This window comes from Balaenoptera borealis, assembly GCF_965194805.1.
Source record: "Balaenoptera borealis genome assembly, chromosome: 15".
Classification (NCBI taxonomy): Eukaryota; Metazoa; Chordata; class Mammalia; order Artiodactyla; family Balaenopteridae; genus Balaenoptera; species Balaenoptera borealis.
In genome coordinates this window covers 67,361,313-67,382,541 of record NC_138871.1, presented here as the reverse complement: position 1 = coordinate 67,382,541, position 21,229 = coordinate 67,361,313, and the positions used below count along the sequence as shown (strand labels likewise).

The 21,229-nt window shown below is 50.3% G+C and overlaps 1 protein-coding gene across 1 annotated transcript in view; it reads right to left on the bottom strand.

The window, feature by feature from the left end:
• The window catches only part of CAPN13 (calpain 13), a 54,269-nt gene that overhangs the window by 7,537 nt on the left and 25,503 nt on the right, over window positions 1–21,229 (bottom strand). Inside the window, 13 exon segments of the mRNA XM_082357364.1 lie at window positions 279–322; window positions 325–340; window positions 1,737–2,033; window positions 4,090–4,101; window positions 4,851–5,054; window positions 6,281–6,413; window positions 6,415–6,445; window positions 8,552–8,697; window positions 9,736–9,810; window positions 13,832–13,917; window positions 19,001–19,075; window positions 20,008–20,124; window positions 20,127–20,184. Coding sequence (XP_082213490.1) covers window positions 279–322; window positions 325–340; window positions 1,737–2,033; window positions 4,090–4,101; window positions 4,851–5,054; window positions 6,281–6,413; window positions 6,415–6,445; window positions 8,552–8,697; window positions 9,736–9,810; window positions 13,832–13,917; window positions 19,001–19,075; window positions 20,008–20,124; window positions 20,127–20,184 — 1,294 coding nt within the window.

The window sequence follows — 21,229 nt, the reverse complement described above, 5'->3', positions numbered from 1 at the left end:
GGTATTGCCAATTGCTTATTTAAAGATTTAAAAAGCTCACTCCCCTATAATCAGGCCCTTACTTTCCAAACTACACTTCACCCCAGATGTCACCCAGGTGGGGCGCCCCGTCTCTCCAGATCAGTTCTGGACATGCAGGGAGAGAGGCTGACATGACCACCCATCAAGTCATCTTCCTCTCTCTATCCTGATAAGGACCTGGGAGAGGTTTCCTTCCCCCTGGCCCCTCCATCACCCGTCCTATGTAGGGCCTCTTGCCGTCATGCTAAGTACTGTACCTGCTGAGCATATTTGTAGAAAATGCTTCGTTGGGAGCCATTTCTGGAAGACTTGCCTGGATCTAAGGAAGAAGAGCCAACATCAAATTTCTGGGGAAGGAGGCTGCCTGTCTGATATGGTGAGGGCCCAAAAATCTTCCACCTGGATCTGAGACAGAGGCTTCATCCAGCAATTGGATCAAACCTTTTTGGGGAATGGGAAAATGGAAATTTGTGGAAGGAAGATGGTTGGGTCCAGCCTGGCCTTCAAGGCCTGGTCTTCTTACCTCATCCCTGCCCCTTTGAGCCATCACCAGCCCACTGTGGTATCTGTGCTTTCATTGGTCAGTGGTGAGGCAAGAAGGAAGGGGATAGAAGCTCTTGGGGAGGGGACGTGACCCAGTGAAGTTTGCCAACCAAGCCTTGCCACGCACTTACCTGCAGTGGTCTGAGGTTGAGATTATCGTCCAGGTTCCCAGAAAATCAGGGGGACAGTGTGACAAGGATGACCAGCTCACTATTCAAAGGAGGCTCACGCTTACATGTGGCAGGCACCCCTGCAGGCATTGGGCATCTACGCCAAGGACACACGTGGAGAGCCCTCAGCACAGCAAGCTGTGAAGCGGGCAGCCATGGCAGTCAGCAGACAGATGAGCATCGTGACCCCGTGTCCAGTCTTTCGGGCGGCCCTCCCCTGGTCTTCAAACCATTTGTAAACTGTTCCTTTCACAACCAGATATACGTGTATCGTAACCCCCATTGCCAGGATGGCAAATAAGATTTGTCTTAGGTTCCAACTCTGAATGGTGGCACAGTGACCATCTGGCACGCTGGACTGAGAAGCCCTCGTCCATGCCCAGCTGTAAAGACTGCCATGACTGTAGCGATGTCTGCCTCGGGGCCAAGAAGGCATGAGGTGCCCAGCAGGGTGTGTGCTTGTTGATCCCAGTCTTGACTGCCGACTTGGCAGTGGAGACCCTCCACCATCAGGCTCTATCACTCAGGCCCGTCTCTCACTGTCTCCCTGATGATGTACCCCACATTCTGTCCACATTTCAGACAATTGCCGTGCATGCCACGTACCACCTTCCTGTGTGTACGGACCACATCGCTCATTCTTCAACGAGCCCCATGCTCACCCACTTCCCTGCTTCTGCTCATGCCTTTTTCCTCCACCTGCACTGCCTTCCCCTGGGAAACACTGTTAGGTTTTCCATCAAGGACTAGCTCACATTCCATGTCCCCCAAGAAGCCTTCCTCTGTCCCTCTTGCCAGAAGGGAATCCCTCCACTCTGTCCTCCCACTCTGACCCCGCACTTCCATGAAGCAACGGCCCCATCCTGTTTGTGGTCTACTTACTGGTCCACAGACTCTCTCGCCTCCACTTGTGCTGAGCTTCTCGAGAGCGGGGGCCGTGCTGTGTCCCCTGCTAACAGAGTGCGTTGCTGCACAGAATGATGCAAGGTGTTTTTATAAAATTAAGTAGAAGAAAACGTTTAGAATCCCAGAAGTTCTGTACCTGTCACTGTCTGGCATCTTTAGGAAGATTCGGAGCAAGAACTCAACTGCTTCTCTGACTGCGGAGACAACCACCACATAGGTCCCAGGGCTCAGGCTGAAGCACTCTGTAAGGTTGCATGTGGTTTCAGAAACGATGTCCTTCTCAGCAATTGTGAATTTGGAAAAACAAGGTGGACGGCAATCTCTCTCTCGGAAATGCTGGAACTGGAAGAGACGTGATGATGGTGAGAAACCCCCTCTGTGCATGGGCCCCAGCTACCAGGAGAGACCCCTACCTCCCAGACCCCTGTCCATCCACCAAAACAGCACTACAGGCCCTGAAAAGGGAGACACTGCTTACCCGAAATCTCGAAATGCAATAGAATTCAGACTGTTATTTAATATAGATGCTAACACTACAATGAATGTGGGGAAATATGATACATGGTTTTACCTCATTAAATCTTACAAAATCCTGGGCTTCTGGGTTTATCTCTCTGCTTATATACAAAGACGAATCATGAAAACTAGTGAGATTGTTCCAATACTGAATTAATTCAGTAATTCAAAACGTAATTCAGTATTGGAATTTGGAGCCCCTAAAGTCCCTTCTCTCTGGACCCTTTTGCAAAGCACTCCTTGGACCCCTGCAGCACCGCGGGGCTGGAGTCCTTTCACTCCCTCCATTTCTTCCTTCCAGTAAAGCCCTGAAATGCCTTCTCACTGGAGAATAATAGGCCCTGATCATTTTCCTTTTATTTCAATATTTTCTTAGAGATAAAACAATAAATATCATGCAGTTCCTATTACCGGACGTCACATACATATTACATGATAAAAACCCCTTACTAAATAAATTTTCCCCAACACAATTGAGATGGGGATTCCATTTAGAATGGTCACGCAGCATGAAATGATTGCTTGTGAGCTCTGCCTTGGGGGGAAACAAGGAGGCGGGGAGACAGTCTTTTCAAGGGGTGGGGACCAGGCTGGGCTGCAGCGGGGCGCGGGGCAGAGTCTCCAAACCGATGCTGCTGACATTATCAGCAACCCCAGTGTCTCTGGAGCCTGACTTGCTTGGCCCTTTCTGGCAAAAGCAATGACGAGATCAGTTCTTCTCCAGAGAGTCAGCACTGTTCTGTGTGTGTGTGTGCGCATGCACACGTGTGCACATGGGGAGGCACTGTGTACAGACGGGTGTGGGCTTTGAGCCTCCTACAATCACAAGACCTGACCCTCTATTTCTAGGGATGCGGCTCACGCCTTTTGTTCGATCAAGTCCTCACCTCGTTCTCCAGGTCTGGGAACTAGAACCCTGACTCGTTCCTTGCACCTGACTGCTTCCTTTGAAACCCTTCCAGAAGTTCTCATTCCATGACTGGTGTGATGAGAACCAGAGTTGGATCCTAAACCCAGCTCTGTGGCTGGGCCGCCGCTGTGACAGGCAGACCTCCTTGCTGTCTGCTTTCTGCCTGGGCTTCTGTGTATCCCCTGCTCAAGGACCACCTGTCCCAGCCTCTGTCTCCCTGTTGGGGGACGTCTGGAAGGCCCGGAGGAGCTTCCCTGGACCTGCCAGCAAGCTGCAGTCACCACCTGTTGGCTGTGGCTACATCCGGCTCCCTCCCTCTTCCCTTCCATCCTTGTCCTGGCACATGTACCTCCCCTTGGGCAACAGCCGCATCACAGAGTTCACATCTAAGGGGGTTTGAGTGCCTGTGAGGTTAGGTTTCCCAAACTCCGTCTTTCCTTCTCCATCCTTACCCATATTTTGGTCACCTTTCACCCATGCCAAGCCAGAATATTTACTGGCCGGGGGTGGGGAGGGGCAGGTGGTAGGGGGTGGCAGGGAGGGTGGGGAGGGAGGGTGGTGGCAGTGAAGTGGCTGTAAGAAGAGTTGGAGGATGTGCCTTGAACTTGCATTTGCATTGCATGCATCCTGCTTGTGGTGGGTTTGGGGGCTGACAAAGAACACAGGAGGCTAAAGATCCACCCCCCGCCCCACCAGGGACCCATGAGCCCTGTCTCTCATCTGAAAAGGAACCGGCAGCGTCAATCTTATCTACCAGGGGATAAATGCTTGAGGATGGTTTCATGGCTGCATTCCCTCTGGAACGTCAAACCAGAGAACAGCCTAAGGGATCCAGCTTTAGACAAGGACAGCTGAAATATTCCCTGCATTCTTGACCTGTTTGGAAGTTCTAAGCTTGTATCTATTACAGGACATAGCAAGACTGAACTGGCAGCCACGGAACAGCGAGAGACACGTTGAGGTCAAGGGTGTTGGAAGAGGCGTAACAATACCGACTGACGGCAGCGGGGGTGGTGGCCATACCTGACAGTCGATCTGAGGGAAGAGAAGAAAGGCAGGTTCAGGAACCCAAATTAAAACCCAAAGGCGAGCAGATCTGAGCAGCCTGGCTCAGGGCCCTGCGTTCCTTTTTGTTGCACTTTCAGCCTGTTTCCTGGAACACCTGGGCGTGAACAGGGACCATCACTCATTCTCTGTGCAGAGCTGTGACAAGGGAAACCCAACTGCTGTAGGGAGCATGAAGGGGAAAGGAAATTGAAGGGGGAGGAAGGTGTCTGAGAAAAGGAGACTCTCCCTTCCTCATCTCAGCTTGGTAACTCTTCACAGCAGTGATGATAAAATTGGAAGGAAAAGAGACAGTGATGGGAACTGGAGGTAAGACAGAACTTGGATCAAATGTAAATTTCCCAGAGTTGGAGCTCCAAGGAGAAGGAAAGTGTTATTCCATCAGACCACTGTAAAGCACGATGGGAATTTGTTCTAGCATTCCCCTCCTCCCCATCACTGTACCTCAGTGTTTGTGGGATGTATGTGAGTGTCTGAATGCGGAAATAGCTGTTTCAGTCTGTCCATGTTGCATAAGGAAGCACCGAAGATGCAGTCCCATTTTTAAGCCACTTCATGGTTTGCAAAGTATTTGCATGTAATGTGTTGAGTTGTCATAGTAATCCTAAGCATATGCTAGGCTCCCTATTTTATGGGTGTGGAAACTGAGGCTTTGCAGTCTCAGTAGCAGAGGTGAGAATAGAGCAAGCTGTGTTGCTTCCTTTGTAATTAATACCCACCACCTCCATGCACTGTCTTCCACGGTTGGCATGGGTTTCAGTTCTATCCCACTGCTGATCCTGGGCTCCACGTAGGTGTACAGGCCATTTGATTTGCCTGGGCAGACTTATCTGGAGATCAGGAATGAGCTGCACCTTGGGCAGGTCATTCACGCTCTCTGACTTTTGGCTTCCACATCTATAAAAGCAGGGGTACCGGGGTTTCTGAGACAAGGAATGTGAACATGTTTGGAACTCTGAAGTTCTCTATCAGTGAGGCCTTCATATTAGAGTGAACCACAGCCAGCGCACAGGACTGTTTCAGGACCCGGGAGTCCTGCCCGTCCATGAGGTGTCTAAGGCCCTAGCTGTGAATGTTGCCTTAGTCTCAGTGAACATTCCTGGGATCCTTCCTAGAGATGCTGTAATCAGAGCTCCAGCCACACAAGTGATGGGTGTGTTTCACTGAAGGCTCGAGGGACATCTGGCACCCAGTCCCCAGCTCTGCCATTAACTCTGACTGTGTCACTTCACGTCCCTGGGCCTCAGTTTCTTCACCTCTAATATGGGGACAGGGGATCCCAGCATTTGATGGTTGCACAATCTTAGTTATCCATGTTCGTGCAGAGAGGCTGTGGGGTGTATGATTTGAGAACCCTTCACTTTATCTGTGGGATGCATTAAACTATTTGGGAAAGGAGCAGGGAGCACAGGTATCAGATTTTCTTTTGTAACTCCTTTCTTTTGCATGGTATTAAAACAAAACAAAACAAAAAAAAATAAGGAATTCCCTGATCACCTACTCACAGTTAGGGTGTGTGCAGGTGAGTGTGTGTGTTGGGAGGTGTGCGGCGGGATGGCCCCTTAGGAGCTGAAGGGCTGGCTGAAGAGCCATCAGAGGGAAGGGGAGGCTAGGTGGAGAGGAAGACCTGGCCTTGGATGAGTGGCCAAGCAGATGCTCGTAAGCCAACCATGGAGCTTTGACTGATTTTGGTGTAAGCATAAGAGAAAAACGTACCTCCCGGCTGTATACCCAGGATTGTTTTGTTCCTTAAACTCCTCCCAGAGTTTAGCCAATGATTCTCAAACATTTCTGTGTGTAAGCAGTTGCTGGGGAGCTCATTACAATACAGATTTTCAGGCTCTGTCCATGGCGAATGGGACTCAGAATGTTTAGGGGTGATCCCAGGAATCTGCACTGTTGCAACAGCTGGTCTTGGACCAGACTACTTTTTAAGGAACAAGCATTAGAGTCTGCACCAGGAAATGCTGACAAGGGCAGGAGGTGTGTCCCACTGTAATTTCCTTTGTCAGGTTTTCCTGCAAATTTAGAGTTGGACCAACTGAACTCTATCACCCATTGGGTTTTATTTCTGAGTCTGCAGCTGGGTGAAATCTCCCAGCCTAGCTGGTTGCTTTCTCCAAGGTGTACAGAAATGTCCTCAAAGGGCAAGCCCAGAAGCATGCTGCCTTACCTTGAACACCTCGGACTTCAGTGGAAATGTCCTGTCTTTTGCCTTTAAATTTTGTGGCATGACAAAATTGAAGGACATGATGACATTGTTGTTTTCCATGCTTTCTGGCAGAGAAGATGTACTGCATGTCCCTCTGGGGTCCTGCAGGAAAAAGGGAAGTAATTGGACTTCAGCTCGTCTCTGGCATTCCAGGATGGGACCGTGACCACTTCAGAGAGCCAGTTCAATGGGTTGTGATGGAAACTCTGGATTTGGGCTAATAGACCTAAGGCCCGGGTCCCAGTCCCCACAGTTACTAGTTGTGACACAAGCTTCTTTGTGAGCCTCAGTCTCCTCCTCTTAAAAATAAGGAGGGAAAGTATAGTTCCTACTTGGTGAAAATGTTTCTTACACTGTAAAGTTGAGGGCTATTTTTATAATAATAAGTGGAATTCCAGAGGCCTCAAGTATGCATTGGTGACAACCACAGAGCCATGAAATGATGTCAATCCCCCAAGCATCAATGGAGACAGAGGAAGAGAGGCAGAGAGATGGCAATTCATAGAACTCTGCTACCCAAGAGTCCTCACCAAAGCCAGAGGGAGACAACTAACGTGAAAACCATTAGATTCAAATGCATGAGAGGTCGGGACTTCCCTGGTGGTCCAGTGGTTAGAAATCCGCCTTCCAACGCAGGGGAGGCACGTTCAATCCCTGGTCGGGGAACTAAGATCCCACATGTCGCCGGGCAACGAAGCCCACGAGCCATAACTGCTAAGCCCGCGTGCCTCAACTACTGAGCCCGCGTGCCACAACTACTGAGCCCACACACAACTAGAGAGCCCACGTGTCGCAACTACTGAGACTGTGCACCACAGCTAGAGAGAAGCCTGCATACTGCAACAAAGGGCCTGCGTGCTGCAATGAAAGACCCGACACAGCCAAAAAAAGCAAAACAAAAAAACACAACCAAATGCATGAGAGATAATGTATGAAAAATAAATGAAGATGAGTCAAGCTAGAAATGAATTAACAGACATCAGAAGGTTGGGGTACAATTGGGAAGCTCTGAAAGGGGAATAGAGAGACATAGAGACCATCTCGGTCATCAGCTTTTTGTGAGGATCAAACAAGATGACACACTCAGGTGCACTTAGCAGCACAGAGCAGGTGCTCGCTGGCTGCCTCCCTTCCCTCTCTCCCTTGTAAGGAATTACTAAAGATGGCACCAATGTATAATTTTGGTCAGTTCATCGATCTGCACTAATATCTGGGGGTGTTGGCCCACAGTCAGACAGGTGCAGCTCAGGAAGATGAATCAGTAAACCTGCTGCCCGAGCAACTCAGTGGTTTCTTAGAATCTGTCCGTGGTCTCCTGGTGACTAGGTTCTCTGACCAGCAGAGTGAAGAGCCTGGAGGCGTGGGGTCACTCAAGCATACCATTCTCGACAGGCTGGTGCCAAGGAGAGGGAATGCATGTGTCGAGGTGCACACACACACACAGACACACACACAAACACACACGCACAAATATGTTGTTTGCATAGCTTTTCCTATCCAGGATGTGTGAGCACACTCAGGTTCATCTTCAGAGGGTGATATTTCACTCAACCATGTCACAGACGGGGAGCCGGAGGTGCCGTGAGAGTATGTCACTCACTCTCTTAAAATCACATCAATAAGAGTCATCTCTCGGGAGCCCAAAGACAGGTTCTGAGGTGCCCACCTCTGAGATCTCAGTATGGTGCTGCAGGATACATCAACCAACATGGGCAGGAATATGCTCCCTGATGCCTGGATGGTGCTTTGTGGCTTCAAGGGGCAGGTAGAGATGACTAATTCCACTATTTACAGTTGGGGAGACTGAGGACAGAGAGACCAGAGCCACAAAGCCAAAATGTGGCAAAAACAATGGTTTAACCCAGGCCCTGACTTCTGTCCAGTGTTGTTTTCATAGCTCCCCCAATGTCCTGGATAATTATTGAAGAGCAGTGGGCCCGTTCTACTCTTGGGAGGTGGGTGGAGCTTGGTAGAAGGACAGTGGGAAAGCAAGAAAGCAGGGGATTAACACTGGAGATTCTCCAGCCCACCCCCCTCCCCCAGCAATCATTTCCCCTGGAGAAGTATAGCTGTCCCTTTGGGCTGACAAAGTCCTCTTCTTCTTCAGGCTGATGGTCTAGAATCGAGGGCCATTGAGAGCTGAAGCTGGGATAGGGCACAGGCTGGCAGCTTCCCATCTGGCAGAATAATTACCAATGTCATAACTACCTTCGGCATTTCCTGGAATTAAGTGGTTCTTAAACATCAGTTGGGAGCATCTTTCAGGGAGTGTGTTTCCATGGTCCAGGCTGACTGGAACTTGGTTACATATAAATAGGCAGAAGAAGTTATCTCGGAAATCTTGACATGACATCCTGTTATAAAGAGAGACACATCACTTAATGACCACGGGTTTGTCCCATAACTTCACCGTACCTTTGCCTGTCAACTATAGTATCCATTGATTTGCCACTGTCCTACCCAAAGGCCAGAGCCCCATTCTGGTTCATTCGTGGTCAGATACACTTTTGATGTCTCCAGTGGTTGGGAGGACCAGGACAGAGTCAAATTATGAGTTCTTCAGGTCCCTCTCATGGCCAGCAAGACGACTGCCAGTCTCTTTCTGTTCTGGGTCCTACACACTGCTAAGAAAATCACCTTTCCCTAGGGCCCTTTGCCAAATGCACTGTTGGGGTCTTATCAGAATACAGTGGATTCAACACCTAAAATCACACCTGTGATTAAAGTTGCGATACTGGAAATATTCTTCCTCCTAATTTATATTTGTCTCTCTGATTCTTAATTACTTAGACCCAGTCTCTTTTTCACACATGCTAAATTTTATTTAAGTATGTCATTGAATAAACCAGACAACCCTTCAGAGAAAATGTCCATCTTATCCTTTAAGATGTGAGCATAGGGCTGGGAATGTGTTGTAAAACATCTAGTCCTACATAGCTGCTGGGTGATGACACCGATGTCTCACCCAGAACTCTAGAGTCAGGGCTGGGAGATTAACCCCCATGTTCCTCTTTTGCGATTCATGCCAGGAAAGACTGTGGCGTTCTAGGGCTCCAAAAAAGATGGCAAAAGAAGTTACAGGCATGATAACCATGCATCCTGGTTTCCAGGAAACTGTTGGTTTCAAAGCTTTGGTGCCAATATTCCCTTTTACCATTAACATCTCTTGCAAGTTCTAACATTTCAGAGAGGAAATACCTTTCAGGCAAAGAGAGAACACACAATTTCCTTTTCAAAGCTTTTGTGTCTTGGTGGAGAAAATAGCCTCCTTCTACCTAGGTCTCTGAAAAGCGAATCTTTATTCTCACAAAAGTTTAGGGAAAAGGGTGGGGATTGAGGGTTTGGGCAATAGTTAAAGATTTAAAATCTAATTTTGAAAAAAGAGTAAGTACCAAAACTCGCCGTCATCCTTATTCTCATACAGCTGGCTTTTCCGTTGGTCGTGGGTTTCCTGCCACTCCAGAGACCTGAGCATGGAGAGACAGACCATAGGATGAGACTTCCTAGGATGTTTCATCTCAACCACACATGGCCCGACAGGGGCCCTTTGCACAGGCCTCCAGTAGTTTCCGGGTGCGAGTGGACAGTGTCGTTCTACCTGGTGATTCTAAGCTGATGTCTTCCAAGCTGTCCCCCAGCCCCATCCTCTTTCCTGAGCTTTAGATGGATACATGCTATGGTCCATTTCTTGTCTCCACCAGAGCCCCACCGTGACCTTGAAATCAACGTATCCCAAAATGTACTCATCCTCTGCCTCCTTCTATTGCCCAAGTGAGAACATGAAGGGTTATTCTCTCTCATACCCTCCACGTCCAAGCCATCACCAAATATTAATGATTTATTGATTCTACCTCCTAAACCCCTCTCAAAGCCATCTAATTATTTCCATCCTTTGCTGTTTTCAAGTTCAAGAACCCTTATCTCCTTCTTGGACTTCTCACCCGTCTCCCGGAACTCAGTCTGGCCCGCTTTCCTATTCATACTCCACACCTCCAATCAAAACAATCTTTCTAAAACAGAAGTCTGGTGAGGGCACTTCCCTGCTTAAAACACATCAGTGCTGCCCTTTTACTCTCAGGATGAACTTCAAACTCTGAAACAGAACTTGGCCTCTGCCTACCTCTCCAGGTTTACCCGAGCAGCTCCCTGTCCCCCTGCCCTTGAACTGTACACTCCAGCAATAATGAACATCTTCGTTTCCTTAGAAATACCTGTCTGTCTGGTGGCAGTGGCAGCACCCAACCCCGACCCACCTTGGCCTTCACCATGATGCTCCCTCTGCCTGGAATACACTTCCTCCTTTCAGTCCTATAACCCAATAACTTGTACTCATCTTTCCTCCTAAAGGCACTTCTGCTGGGAAACCTTCCTCGTCCCCCCTGTGGTGCCCTTCCTTTGAGCCCGCATGGCACACTGTACCACTCCAATCTCAGCACTCAGCACCCTGTGTTACTAGTGCTTATTTCTTGCTGTCCCCCATTAGACTCCCAGTGCCATGAGATCAGTGACCTTGCTCACCATTATATCATCCGTCATACGGCTTTAACACAATGCCTTGGCACACAGTAGGATGCCATAATTTTTTGCTGGCTTAATTAATTAATAATTAAAGCTGTCTACTTCATTGGGATAATGTGTTCCAGAAGCTAGTCCTAGAGTCTGCGGTGAAGGAGGGAGACCTCACGTGCAGAAGGGAGCATCTGTCACTTCCCAGCCTACTCCTGAAAATGGAGGCACATTCATAGGCGACGGGCCGCCAAGGCACAAAAGTGTAATGAGATCCTTCTCTGGGACTGACTTGCATGGAGGGCCTGGGTCACCTCTGTGCCGGGAGAGCAAGGCAGGGACCACTCAGGCTTCTGGCTGCAGGCTGAGCCAGTCAGATGTGTTATTGTAAAAAGACCAGTTTATAATTAAGTGATAATTACATTTTCTGCAGTGTGTAAGGGAAAATAAATGTAGTGTAAATCAATACACTATTGATTCATGCAAGTTTGTCTTTAAGTGTGTGTGATTGAAATTTCCATTATAGTTGAGATTAGACCACCCCCCCTCCCCATCCGTCTCCACTCCTTAAAACTTAGGGAAGGGGCTTCCCTGGTGGTGCAGTGGTTAAGAATCCGCTTGCCAGTGCAGGGGACACGGGTTCGAGCCCTGGTCCAGGAAGATCCCACATGCAGTGGAGCAATGAAGCCCGTGCGCCACAACTACTGAGACTGCGCTCTAGAGCCCGTGAGCCACAACTGCTGAAGCCCCCGTGCCTAGAGCCCGTGCTCCACAACAAGAGCAGCCACCGCAATGAGAAGCCCGCGCACCGCAACAAAGAGGAGCCCCCACTCAGTGCAACTAGAGAAAGCCTGCACGCAGCAACGAAGACCCAATGCAGCCAAAAATAAATAAATAAATAAATTAATTAATTAATTTTAAAAAACGTAGGGAAGAAATCGACCAGTGCACGGAGACAGTGATGATGCGGCCATATCGCTTCCTTCCAGCCTGGTTGCTGGTGGGGAATGGGGAGCCTCAGCCCTCAGCTGGGGTACGTGATCCTCCAGAGTAGGTGTGGAGGGTCCATCCCCCGTCCCTGCTCTGCACACTTCTCCTCCCTGCTCGAAGGCCTTTGTGAACCCCCATGCCTGTAGGTACAAACCCAAACCTCTCAGCTGGCACCAGGCTCTCTGGCTCCAGCCCCCGACACATCTCCCCCAGGTTGCTCTGCCTCAGGCCAGCTTCTTGGCCCTGAACACACTACAGATGTTCCCGGCTCAGCGCAGCAGCCGACACTTCCCGCCTACCTAGGGATGGCTTTCAAAGTGAGTCATACTTTTTTTTTGGTTGAACTCCAGTTCAACCCCATTCATGAAGCCTTCCCTGAACAGGCCCGCCCATGGGAAGCTTCTCTTCCCTGACCTCTGGGGTCCCTTATTGCCTTCACTGGTCATTTGATCTTTAGCCCGGGGGACGTGGGCAGAACGTCAGCTCACGTGAATTTCTTGCCTCTTCTACTCAAGGGGGCTGTGCCTCTGACATCTGCCCTTCCTCCACTCCTACTGCAACAGCCAACCCCGAATCAGGGATTCTGGCTGATCGGATCTGCCCCCCCCCGCCCCGGGCCATATTGGGCAGCTTGGGGTGATGATTGCGAAGGAGGGCCATGGATATCCCCAGGGAGGAAGAAACACAGAGGCAAGATAAAAGGAGAGAGTGCGGCGGGGAGTAAAAATATTGTCCAGTGGTTCGTGGTTTTGCAATTTCATTCCCCTTCTGTGCGGGAGGAGGGGATTCAGCTGCCCTGCTCTCCAGGGGGCATCTGAGGGAGGTCACACCCAGGTTTATTCTAAGAATTCATGTCTCTCCCTCTCCCTCATATTCCTACCCTCCAGCCCCACCCGTGCAGGCACCTCGGCTGTTGGGCACCGCCCAGCCTGGGGCATCAGGCTCAGGGCAGGGACAGGAGAACTCTGCATTAGCCTCCAGAACACGCTTCTCCCTGTATTGATTTCCACCGCCGGCTGGGTCCTGTTCTCCTGCTTGAACGTAATGTATTTCCTTTCAGATCATGTTCTCCTTCGTGCTAAGCTGCCACGGCTGGCCAAGGTGTCTCGACTCTTTCCGTGGATCTAACACAGGCCCTCAGAGACCTGCGGGCAGGCTGGGCCTCGCTGACTGCCGAAAGGAGCCAGTGCCCTGTGGCTGGCCTGCCATCCTTCTCAGGACTGCCATCTCGTTCTTAGTCAGCAAAGGGGTGGGGACCAGGGGTCAGTCCTCCTGGCAGCTGGGAAACACCAGCCCAGCTCTCCAGGAACTACAGACCACACAGCGGGGGCCCCATAGGTCAGCTGGGTCAGCGAGCAACTGCCTGGGACACGGCCAGCAGGGGCATCTGAGGCCCACTTAGCTTTGTTCACTCCTACCACCAGCAAGGCATCGGCTGCTTGTGGGAGTCTGGACCAATAGGGCAGGATGGACGACACAGGTGGACTGAGTCAAAAAATCAGCCAGATCTTTGCCTCAGCTCCCCAACTCCCCCTAGAATGAAGTCTTTTCTATCCTGATGACATGGCATCATCTGGATCAGAATCCCATGGGATCCTTTTATGGAAGGCGACTCCTTCTCTCCATCTCTGTCTGCCAAGTAGAACTTGACTCCTGCCCTACCCTACCCCTCTTTTAATTTTGTACTTATTCTAGGAATATGGGTTCATCGCTCAAGACTGTTCCCTTCTGGAGGACAGACACTGTCTCTTGTCATCTGTATGCATCCCACAGCACCCACCCAGCACGGTGTACTTAGTCCAGAGTACACAGCAGGTGTTTAAATGATGCTTGGTGAATGGCATCATGGGAGTGTGAGTTCGACTGAAAGTCACACACAGGTGTGAGCTGGACAGACCTGCAGTGAGATCCACCTGCTGCCCTCATGGGCCAGAATGCTCTCCAAACACCGGGTCTCCATGAAGGAGAGAGAGAGGTTTCCAGAAGCCATACCTGTCACTCCTGCACCCTCTCCATTCGCTCTTGCTCCAGGGGTTCCACAGGCGGATAAGATATTCCCAGCCGCTCCTGTACTGAATCTGCAAAGAACAGAAAAGGAAAACTGTCAGTGTTCTCCAGCAAAAGTCAGCAGAAGGGATATGAGTGCAGCTGCTTTTCACCTCCAAGGACTAATTTAACTTCTGACCTCATTTGGCTGCAGCCAGGGAAAAAAAATGGAAAGGCAAAAAAGTCAATGTCTCTGCCTGTGTGGAGTTGGAATGAGACCGAGGAGAAAACAGTCCTTTCTGTGCAGCACCTTGAAGGGCAGGTGCAGCTTCCTCAGTCTGTACGACTGCATCCTAAAACCTGCGCCAGCTGAGACAACAGCAGATAAATAGATGGTGCCATGGGCTGCAGAGGGGAGATCTTTACGGGTCTCCAGCCTCCTCCATGCCCTGTCACAGCCGGCATCTCTATTCCACTCAAATAGCTGTTTCCTTGCTGGAGGCCCCTTGGGAGCTGTGCTGGGGTCTCTACAGCACTGTCCTGAGCAAGGCCAGTAGGAGGCTGATTTGAGCAAGACAGGACCTTTGAGGCCTGGGAGTGGAGCCCTCCTTGCCTGTGGCCCCGGGGCTGCACCCGGCCCCCCGGCAGCCTGCCTCTGTCAGCGAGCAGGGCATCTCCGTGGCCTGAACGTTCCTTCCTTCCCCGGGCGATCACATCATCATCTGTCCTAGATACAGAGGCCGGCACACTTGCTCCTTCAGACCACTGAGGCCAGAGGGCAGAACTGTTTGTTGAAAAGTTACAACAAAACAATCACAACCCTTTGAACTTATGTTCCTGGATCCAGGAGGCCGCCGCCTGGTGAGAGGAATTAAAGCATGATTGAGTTGTAGCGGCAGTATTGATCTGTGCTAATGTCATCTGAGGAGACAGAGGCCTGGAGGGGTGAGGAAGGGGCGGACTTGTTCACTGATTCCAGGTCACAGGAGAAAGTCCCGAGTGGAATATTCCCACGTGGAAAAGGAACCCGTGGGTGGAGGCAGGGCTTGGAGACAGGCCTGGCTGAGTGTGTGACGTGCACTACGGCCTTCAATCCTCTGAGGTAGATATTCATATAATCCTCGTCTTGCAGAGGAGACTGAGCATCAGAGAGGTTAAGCAACTTTCCCAAGGCCACAGGGTAAGTGGCAGAGGAGGAATTCTGATCCCAGCCACTGTGAGTCTCCAAAGCCCAGGCTCTTAATTTTAGAATTGGGAGTGGATAAAGGATACAGCTGCTCCAGGGCCCAGCTCATTCTCACATGTGGATGAGACCCTGACCTTGCACGTAAACCCTGGGCCAGCACGTGATCACCAGTAGGGCAGTGCCATGAAGGAGCGATGTGGTCAGACAAGGGCCCAAGAACCCAGCTTGGGTATCGTTCTTTTCTTGTCTACTTCTGTCTAGCTGACACTGCAGTGGAAGGTACTCTTTTAATGCCACATGGGATGGGGGTGCCCCCTCTGACCCCACCAGGTACCCCAGGCTTTGCACACAGTGTATTATTAACTGCCAGCACGTGACGGAGCCCATGGAACAGGGACGTGAGAAACGGTCGCCTGGTGGCCCAAAGAGCTTAATGAGCCACCCTCAGTGCCTAAGGGACAGTCAGGGGCTCAGGCAGGCACAGGGGAGAAGAGTGGCCAGTGGCGGGAAGGGGCTGAGAGCGGGGCTAAATGAGGCATGCAAAGAAACACGCACCCCTGGCCCCGGGGAGTCACTGACCCAGCGAGGTGCATGGTATAAAATGCCAATTTCATTTATCTTGTTGTCTGTGTCCCACCCAGAGGGTGGATGTGCAGATTACAAAGCACACTGCGTTTATGGGCTGGTTTAATCTTAGCACTTGTGGTCAGAGTTATAACCTCCTCTTTCTGCAGGAAGAACCTGTAATCAAGTTCTTGGGCTCTTGTCTGACCGTGTCACTTTTTTTTTTTTTTAAAGGAACTCCTTTAATTATTTATTTTATTTATTTATTTTTGGCTGTGTTGGGTCTTCGTTTCTGTGCGAGGGCTTTCTCTAGTTGCGGCGAGCGGGGGCCACTCTTCATCGTGGTGCGCGGGCTTCTCACTATCGCGGCCTCTCTTGTTGCGGAGCACAGGCTCCAGACGCGCAGGCTCAGTAGTTGTGGCTCACGGGCCTAGTTGCTCCGCGGCACGTGGGATCTTCCCAGACCAGGGCTCGAACCCGTGTCCCCTGCACTGGCAGGCAGATTCTCAACCACTGCGCCACCAGGGAAGCCCATGTGTCACTTCTTTTTGACAGTGCTCTGCTGGTGATCACATGGGCCTTGGCCAAGTGCCTCAGGGGTAACCTTCGAGGCCAAGGTCACAGCTGCATCTGAGAATGGGCGGGCTTTCTTGCTTCACTCTCCTGGCTGCTGACGGTACCCTGGCCCTGGTCAGATCTCTCAGAAAGGGTGCCACTGGGAAGAGGTGATCCAGGTTATCTATCCTAGGATAATAATTCCTTGAAAGTATTCTCTTGAAGGCAAGTTGCAGAGGCAGTTAATTGTTACTCCTAGAAAAAATAAGGTTTCATGGCTAATGGTAGATTAAAACCAAGCTGTACTTATATTGTTAACACAGGCCTTCTCAGAGCCTTTAAAACGTTAATATCCAAATACCGCTTTCACAGAGCATCTCAGCAGGCCGGTGCTCCTTAGAGCACAGGCTGGGAAGTGTCAGCAGCCACAGAGTGGCAAGAATGGCGGGTCACGCGGGACACACGGTCTTCATCACCTACGGTCACAGGAGAGTGTCCTGTTTAGATTGCTCAGTGTGTTATAAGAACAACTCAACGTGTGTGCTGTGGGGCAGGAAACATCGGGCTGTGGATAGAATCATTGGGAGCCCAAACCCCAGCCAAGCCCACACTTCCACTCCCCAGTTCACCTCCATGACCTTGGCCCTAGGTGTTTACTTGGCTGCTCTATAAGCCGGCAGTCACTGCCATCCCCACGCCCAGCCTCTGCGGGACTCACATTCCGTGGCCGTCTGGACCTCTGGATACACAAGTCCCTTCTCCCCTGCATTCAGAGGAGAAAGAAAGGCCGTCTCAACGTATAAAAAGGGCCTTGCCAGGAATGGCCAGCACATCACGCAGGTACCATGGCTCCTTCCTTCCATGCCCAGCACAGATATCATTCATTGATCGCAGCTCTCTTTTTCCAAATCTGGAAGCAGAGCCAAAGTCTTGTCAACACAGTAATCCAGGCAGCATTGCCTGGATGAAGGCTGGCACACAAGAAAGCTGACCTTCTCTCCCTAACCTAGACCTGTCCACGTCTGGGATGGGGAGCTACGGCGAGCAGAACGTCCATCCGTGGCCAGATGTGATGATGGTATTGCCTGTCTCCACTGAGAATTCAGGGAGGGGCATGGGAGGTTCCAGAGGAAGAGCATCTGGAGCCCCTGGGACTGGGATCTCCTGTGGCTTGGGTTTATCGGGGCCTCTTCCTTGCTTGTGGGAAATGTCATTTGAGCTCCTCACATATTCTATGATGGAGAATCCGTGATGTCACCCTCATAGGCCAAGGACAAATGCATTCATTCACTCATGCAAGCACACTCACCCATTGATCCTACAGGCATTTATTAGGTGCCTACTCTCCTCCACTTGCTGTGCACAGGAAGCATTCTGGTACTGATTTCCTTAGGGAGGAAGGCGGGAGACAGAAAATATTGCCTCTGTTTTTTTTTTGTTTGTTTGCTTTGTTTTGTTTTGTTTTTTAACATCTTTATTGGAGTATAATTGCTTTACAATGGTGTTAGTTTCTGCTTTACAACAAAGTGAATCAGCTATACATATTCATATATCCCCATATCTCTTCCCTCTTGCATCTCCCTCCCACCTTGCCTCTGTTTTGCAGATTGGAACATTCACCCAAACACAAAACGATGGAGTAACTGCCCTTAGGTCAACGGACAGGAGAGACAGATTGACACGCAGAGAGGGAAGGCAGGTATGAGAAACATGCCATAAATAGAAGCTGATACTCTACGTTCCTTGGCCCATAAATACCTGTGAAAAATGGACCCTGGGGTTTGCGACACTGTCTCTTATGACCTAGAAGACATTATCAGACCTCGAGAGTTGTGAGAACTACAGAGATGGGGGAACATTTGTGGGAAATCATCACAAGGCCAGGAAGTGCTGTCCCTGCACGGCTGCGTGATAAGCATAGATGGGAACTGAGGAGTCGTGGTGTCTGGGCCCAGCCATTTCAAGCAGCTGTGTCACCCTGACCTTCCCCTCTCAGATGTTGGCTTCTCATTTATGAATGGAGGAGGCTGGACTTCAGTAGTGTATTCTAGACCAAACGCTACTGCACACACTGATGATATGCATTTTTGTCCACCCAAAGTCGGTTGTTGATCAAGGGGAAAGACTGTCTCCCAATAGCCATCCTCCCCTCATTCATGGGAATAAAGTTCTAGCTGGGCATATGGCAGCCCGGCTAGATGGTATGTTTCCCAGACAACCTTGGGCCTCAGGGTGGCCCATGACTAGGTCCAGACTCCTGGGATCTGAGAGGAGATGGTGTGTGCCTTTACTGATACGTGCCTTCCTTAGGGACGTATAAGTGTCCCCGGCCTCTTTCTCGTCCCCCGGCTGGGAAATGAGGGGACCTGAGGCAGCTACCCTGGGCTCACAGATAGAAGCCCCATGTTGCAGATGGCAGAACCAGCTACCAGCTCTGGAATCACGTGCCTAGCTGAGAAGTGAACTTGATCTTGTTTGAGCCCCTGTATCTTCGAGTGTCTTTGTCAGAGCAGTTTAGTTGGTATGTAACAAATAAAACCCTTTCGGGGCAAAATTTCCTCCCAAGTCAATTGGGTAGTTAATTCTGCTTTCTTTTTGGGCTAATCCCCCAGCCTACTTAGACACTCTGCCTGTCTGAGGCCATTCAAGGATATTAAGATTTCTGGTGGGTCCCTGGGGGGTGAGGATACTGGGTGCCAGAACTTCTGAATGAAGAGAGGGAATGGGGTTGTCCATGACGGGCCTGGACATGGTGGAGGCAAGGGTGATCACTACTTGTTTCAGCTTGCTGGGCTCACTGAGGCAAGTGATTCTGACTCCTGTGTAGGGGAGCAAAAACCCTGGGGCACCGTGTTCATGGGGAGCCTTACCTGCTCGGCGCCAGTCACTGTGTAGGCACGCCGACTCACCAGTCCGTTTGCCATCCTCGTGGACTCACTTGTCGGCTTCAAAGGAGGAAAGCAGACCAAGCGTTAAACATTCACACATTCTTCAAAAAGATAGAAAAGCACTATTCAATCAGCAGCTGGGCCGTGGCCAGATGAAAAGCATCCCACTGACTCACGTTGGAATGGCATGTGTTCCTGGATTTCTTTCCTAGAGAGGCAGAGTTTGAAGGCTGTAGGGTGCTTGAGGCCCCAGCATTTCACACCTCAGGAGACCACCCCATGACAGACAGAAGCCCACCGAGTCCTGAGGACCTGGGCTGCTGGCTTCTCCAATTACTTGCTATCAACGAGACACAACACAAGACATAACTTCTGGGCACTTTGTGGGAGTCGGGAAGACCTACCACCTCCAGGCTATGAGGAATTGGGGTTTAAAGTGCATTCTGGTTTCATGTGGCATTTCAGACTAGGGCTGTGTGACTCAAAGCCCACATGGTTAAAGAGTGAAGGAAGTGTCCTCAGGGATACGGTGTTGGCTGTCTCAGAACAGACTCAAATAATTTGGAGGATCATCCAGGCTTTTCAGAATGGGGCACTCTGCCTTTGGGATGCTGCCTTTAAAGCCAGTGAGAATCAAAGGGCCCCCCGATCACTCTGGACCCCACTGCTTCCGGTCGCAGGGAAGCACTAGGCAAAGGCTTCAGTATCAGACAACAGCATTTGAACCCCTGCTCAGCCACTCACTGGCTGTGTGATGGTAAGCATTTTACTTAGTCTCTCTGAGCCCATTTCTTCTTCTGTAAGTGAATTCTGCAATCCCTATTTCAGATGGAGGGCTACTGTGAGGATTAAATGAGGTGGTGTCGGTGAAGCACAGCATCAGAGCTCTATGATGGTCACTTGGCCATTCCCCTGAATGGGCCAGTGGCTGACCGCTCCTGGGTGAGGAAAGGCTCGAACCAGTGCAGCGAGATTCCTGGTCTACTCACCCCGGCCAGGGTGCTGCAGGTCATCAGGGAGCCCGCCTCGGCTACCATCTTCACCATTGTCATCAGGTCAGATGAGGAGGAATGCAGGCTGATGTTGGTGACCACCCCTCCCGTGACTGGTCCACCAGGGCATCAGGGAGGTAGCCATAGTGCAGGTTGACACAGGACGCATGAAACCTGGGAGGGAGAAAGGCAGATCAACCCCTGTGGTGACTTTGGTGCCCCCAGAAAGGGAGGTTGTACCTGGACCTCTGCATATTTCCCAGGAAATGGACTTCCCAACCACCCCCGGGCTATGGCAACCTGCCCACCTTCTGTTCTCCTGGATAAAGAATCTAGCGATGTGCCACCATTACCACTTCCTTCCCCTGGTCTCCTGGGTCTGGGGAGCCCCACAGGTGGCATTATTGTATAGAGCTTAGGAATGCAGGTGCTGGAGCCACAGGCCAAGGGTTCAATCCCAGTCTCACCAGATATTTAGCTGCTTGACCTTAGACAAGTTACTTAACCTCCTAGGGCTGGGCTTAGCGTAGTGCCTGCCACATGGGAAGTCTTTAATAAAGACTGGCTATTATTATGATAAGGATCCACTGTTTCAGTACGGAGGTTCCTTAAAAAACTAAAAATAGAACTACCATACGACTCAGCAATCCCACTACTGGGCATGTACCCTGAGAAAACCATAATTCAAAAAGAGTCATGTACCACAATGTTCATTGCAGCTCTATTTACAATAGCCAGGACATGGAAGCAACCTAAGTGCCCATCAACAGATGAATGGATAAAGATGTGGCACATATACACAATGGAATATTACTCAGCCATAAAAAGAAAAGAAACTGAGTTATTTGTAGTGAGGTGGATGGATCTAGAGTCTGTCATACAGAGTAAAGTAAGTCAGAAAGAGAAAAACAAATACCATATGCTAGCTAACACATATATATGGAATCTAAAAAAAATAAAAAAATTAAAAATGGTCATGAAGAACCTAGGGGCAAGACGGGAATAAAGACACAGACCTACTAGAGAATGGACTTGAGGATATGGGGAGGGGGAAGGGTAAGCTGGGACAAAGTGAGAGAGTGGCATGGACATATATACACTACCAAACGTAAAATAGATAGCTAGTGGGAAGCAGCCGCATAGCACAGGGAGATCAGCTCAGTGCTTTGTGACCACCTAGAGGGGTGGGATAGGGAGGGTGGGAGGGATGGAGACACAA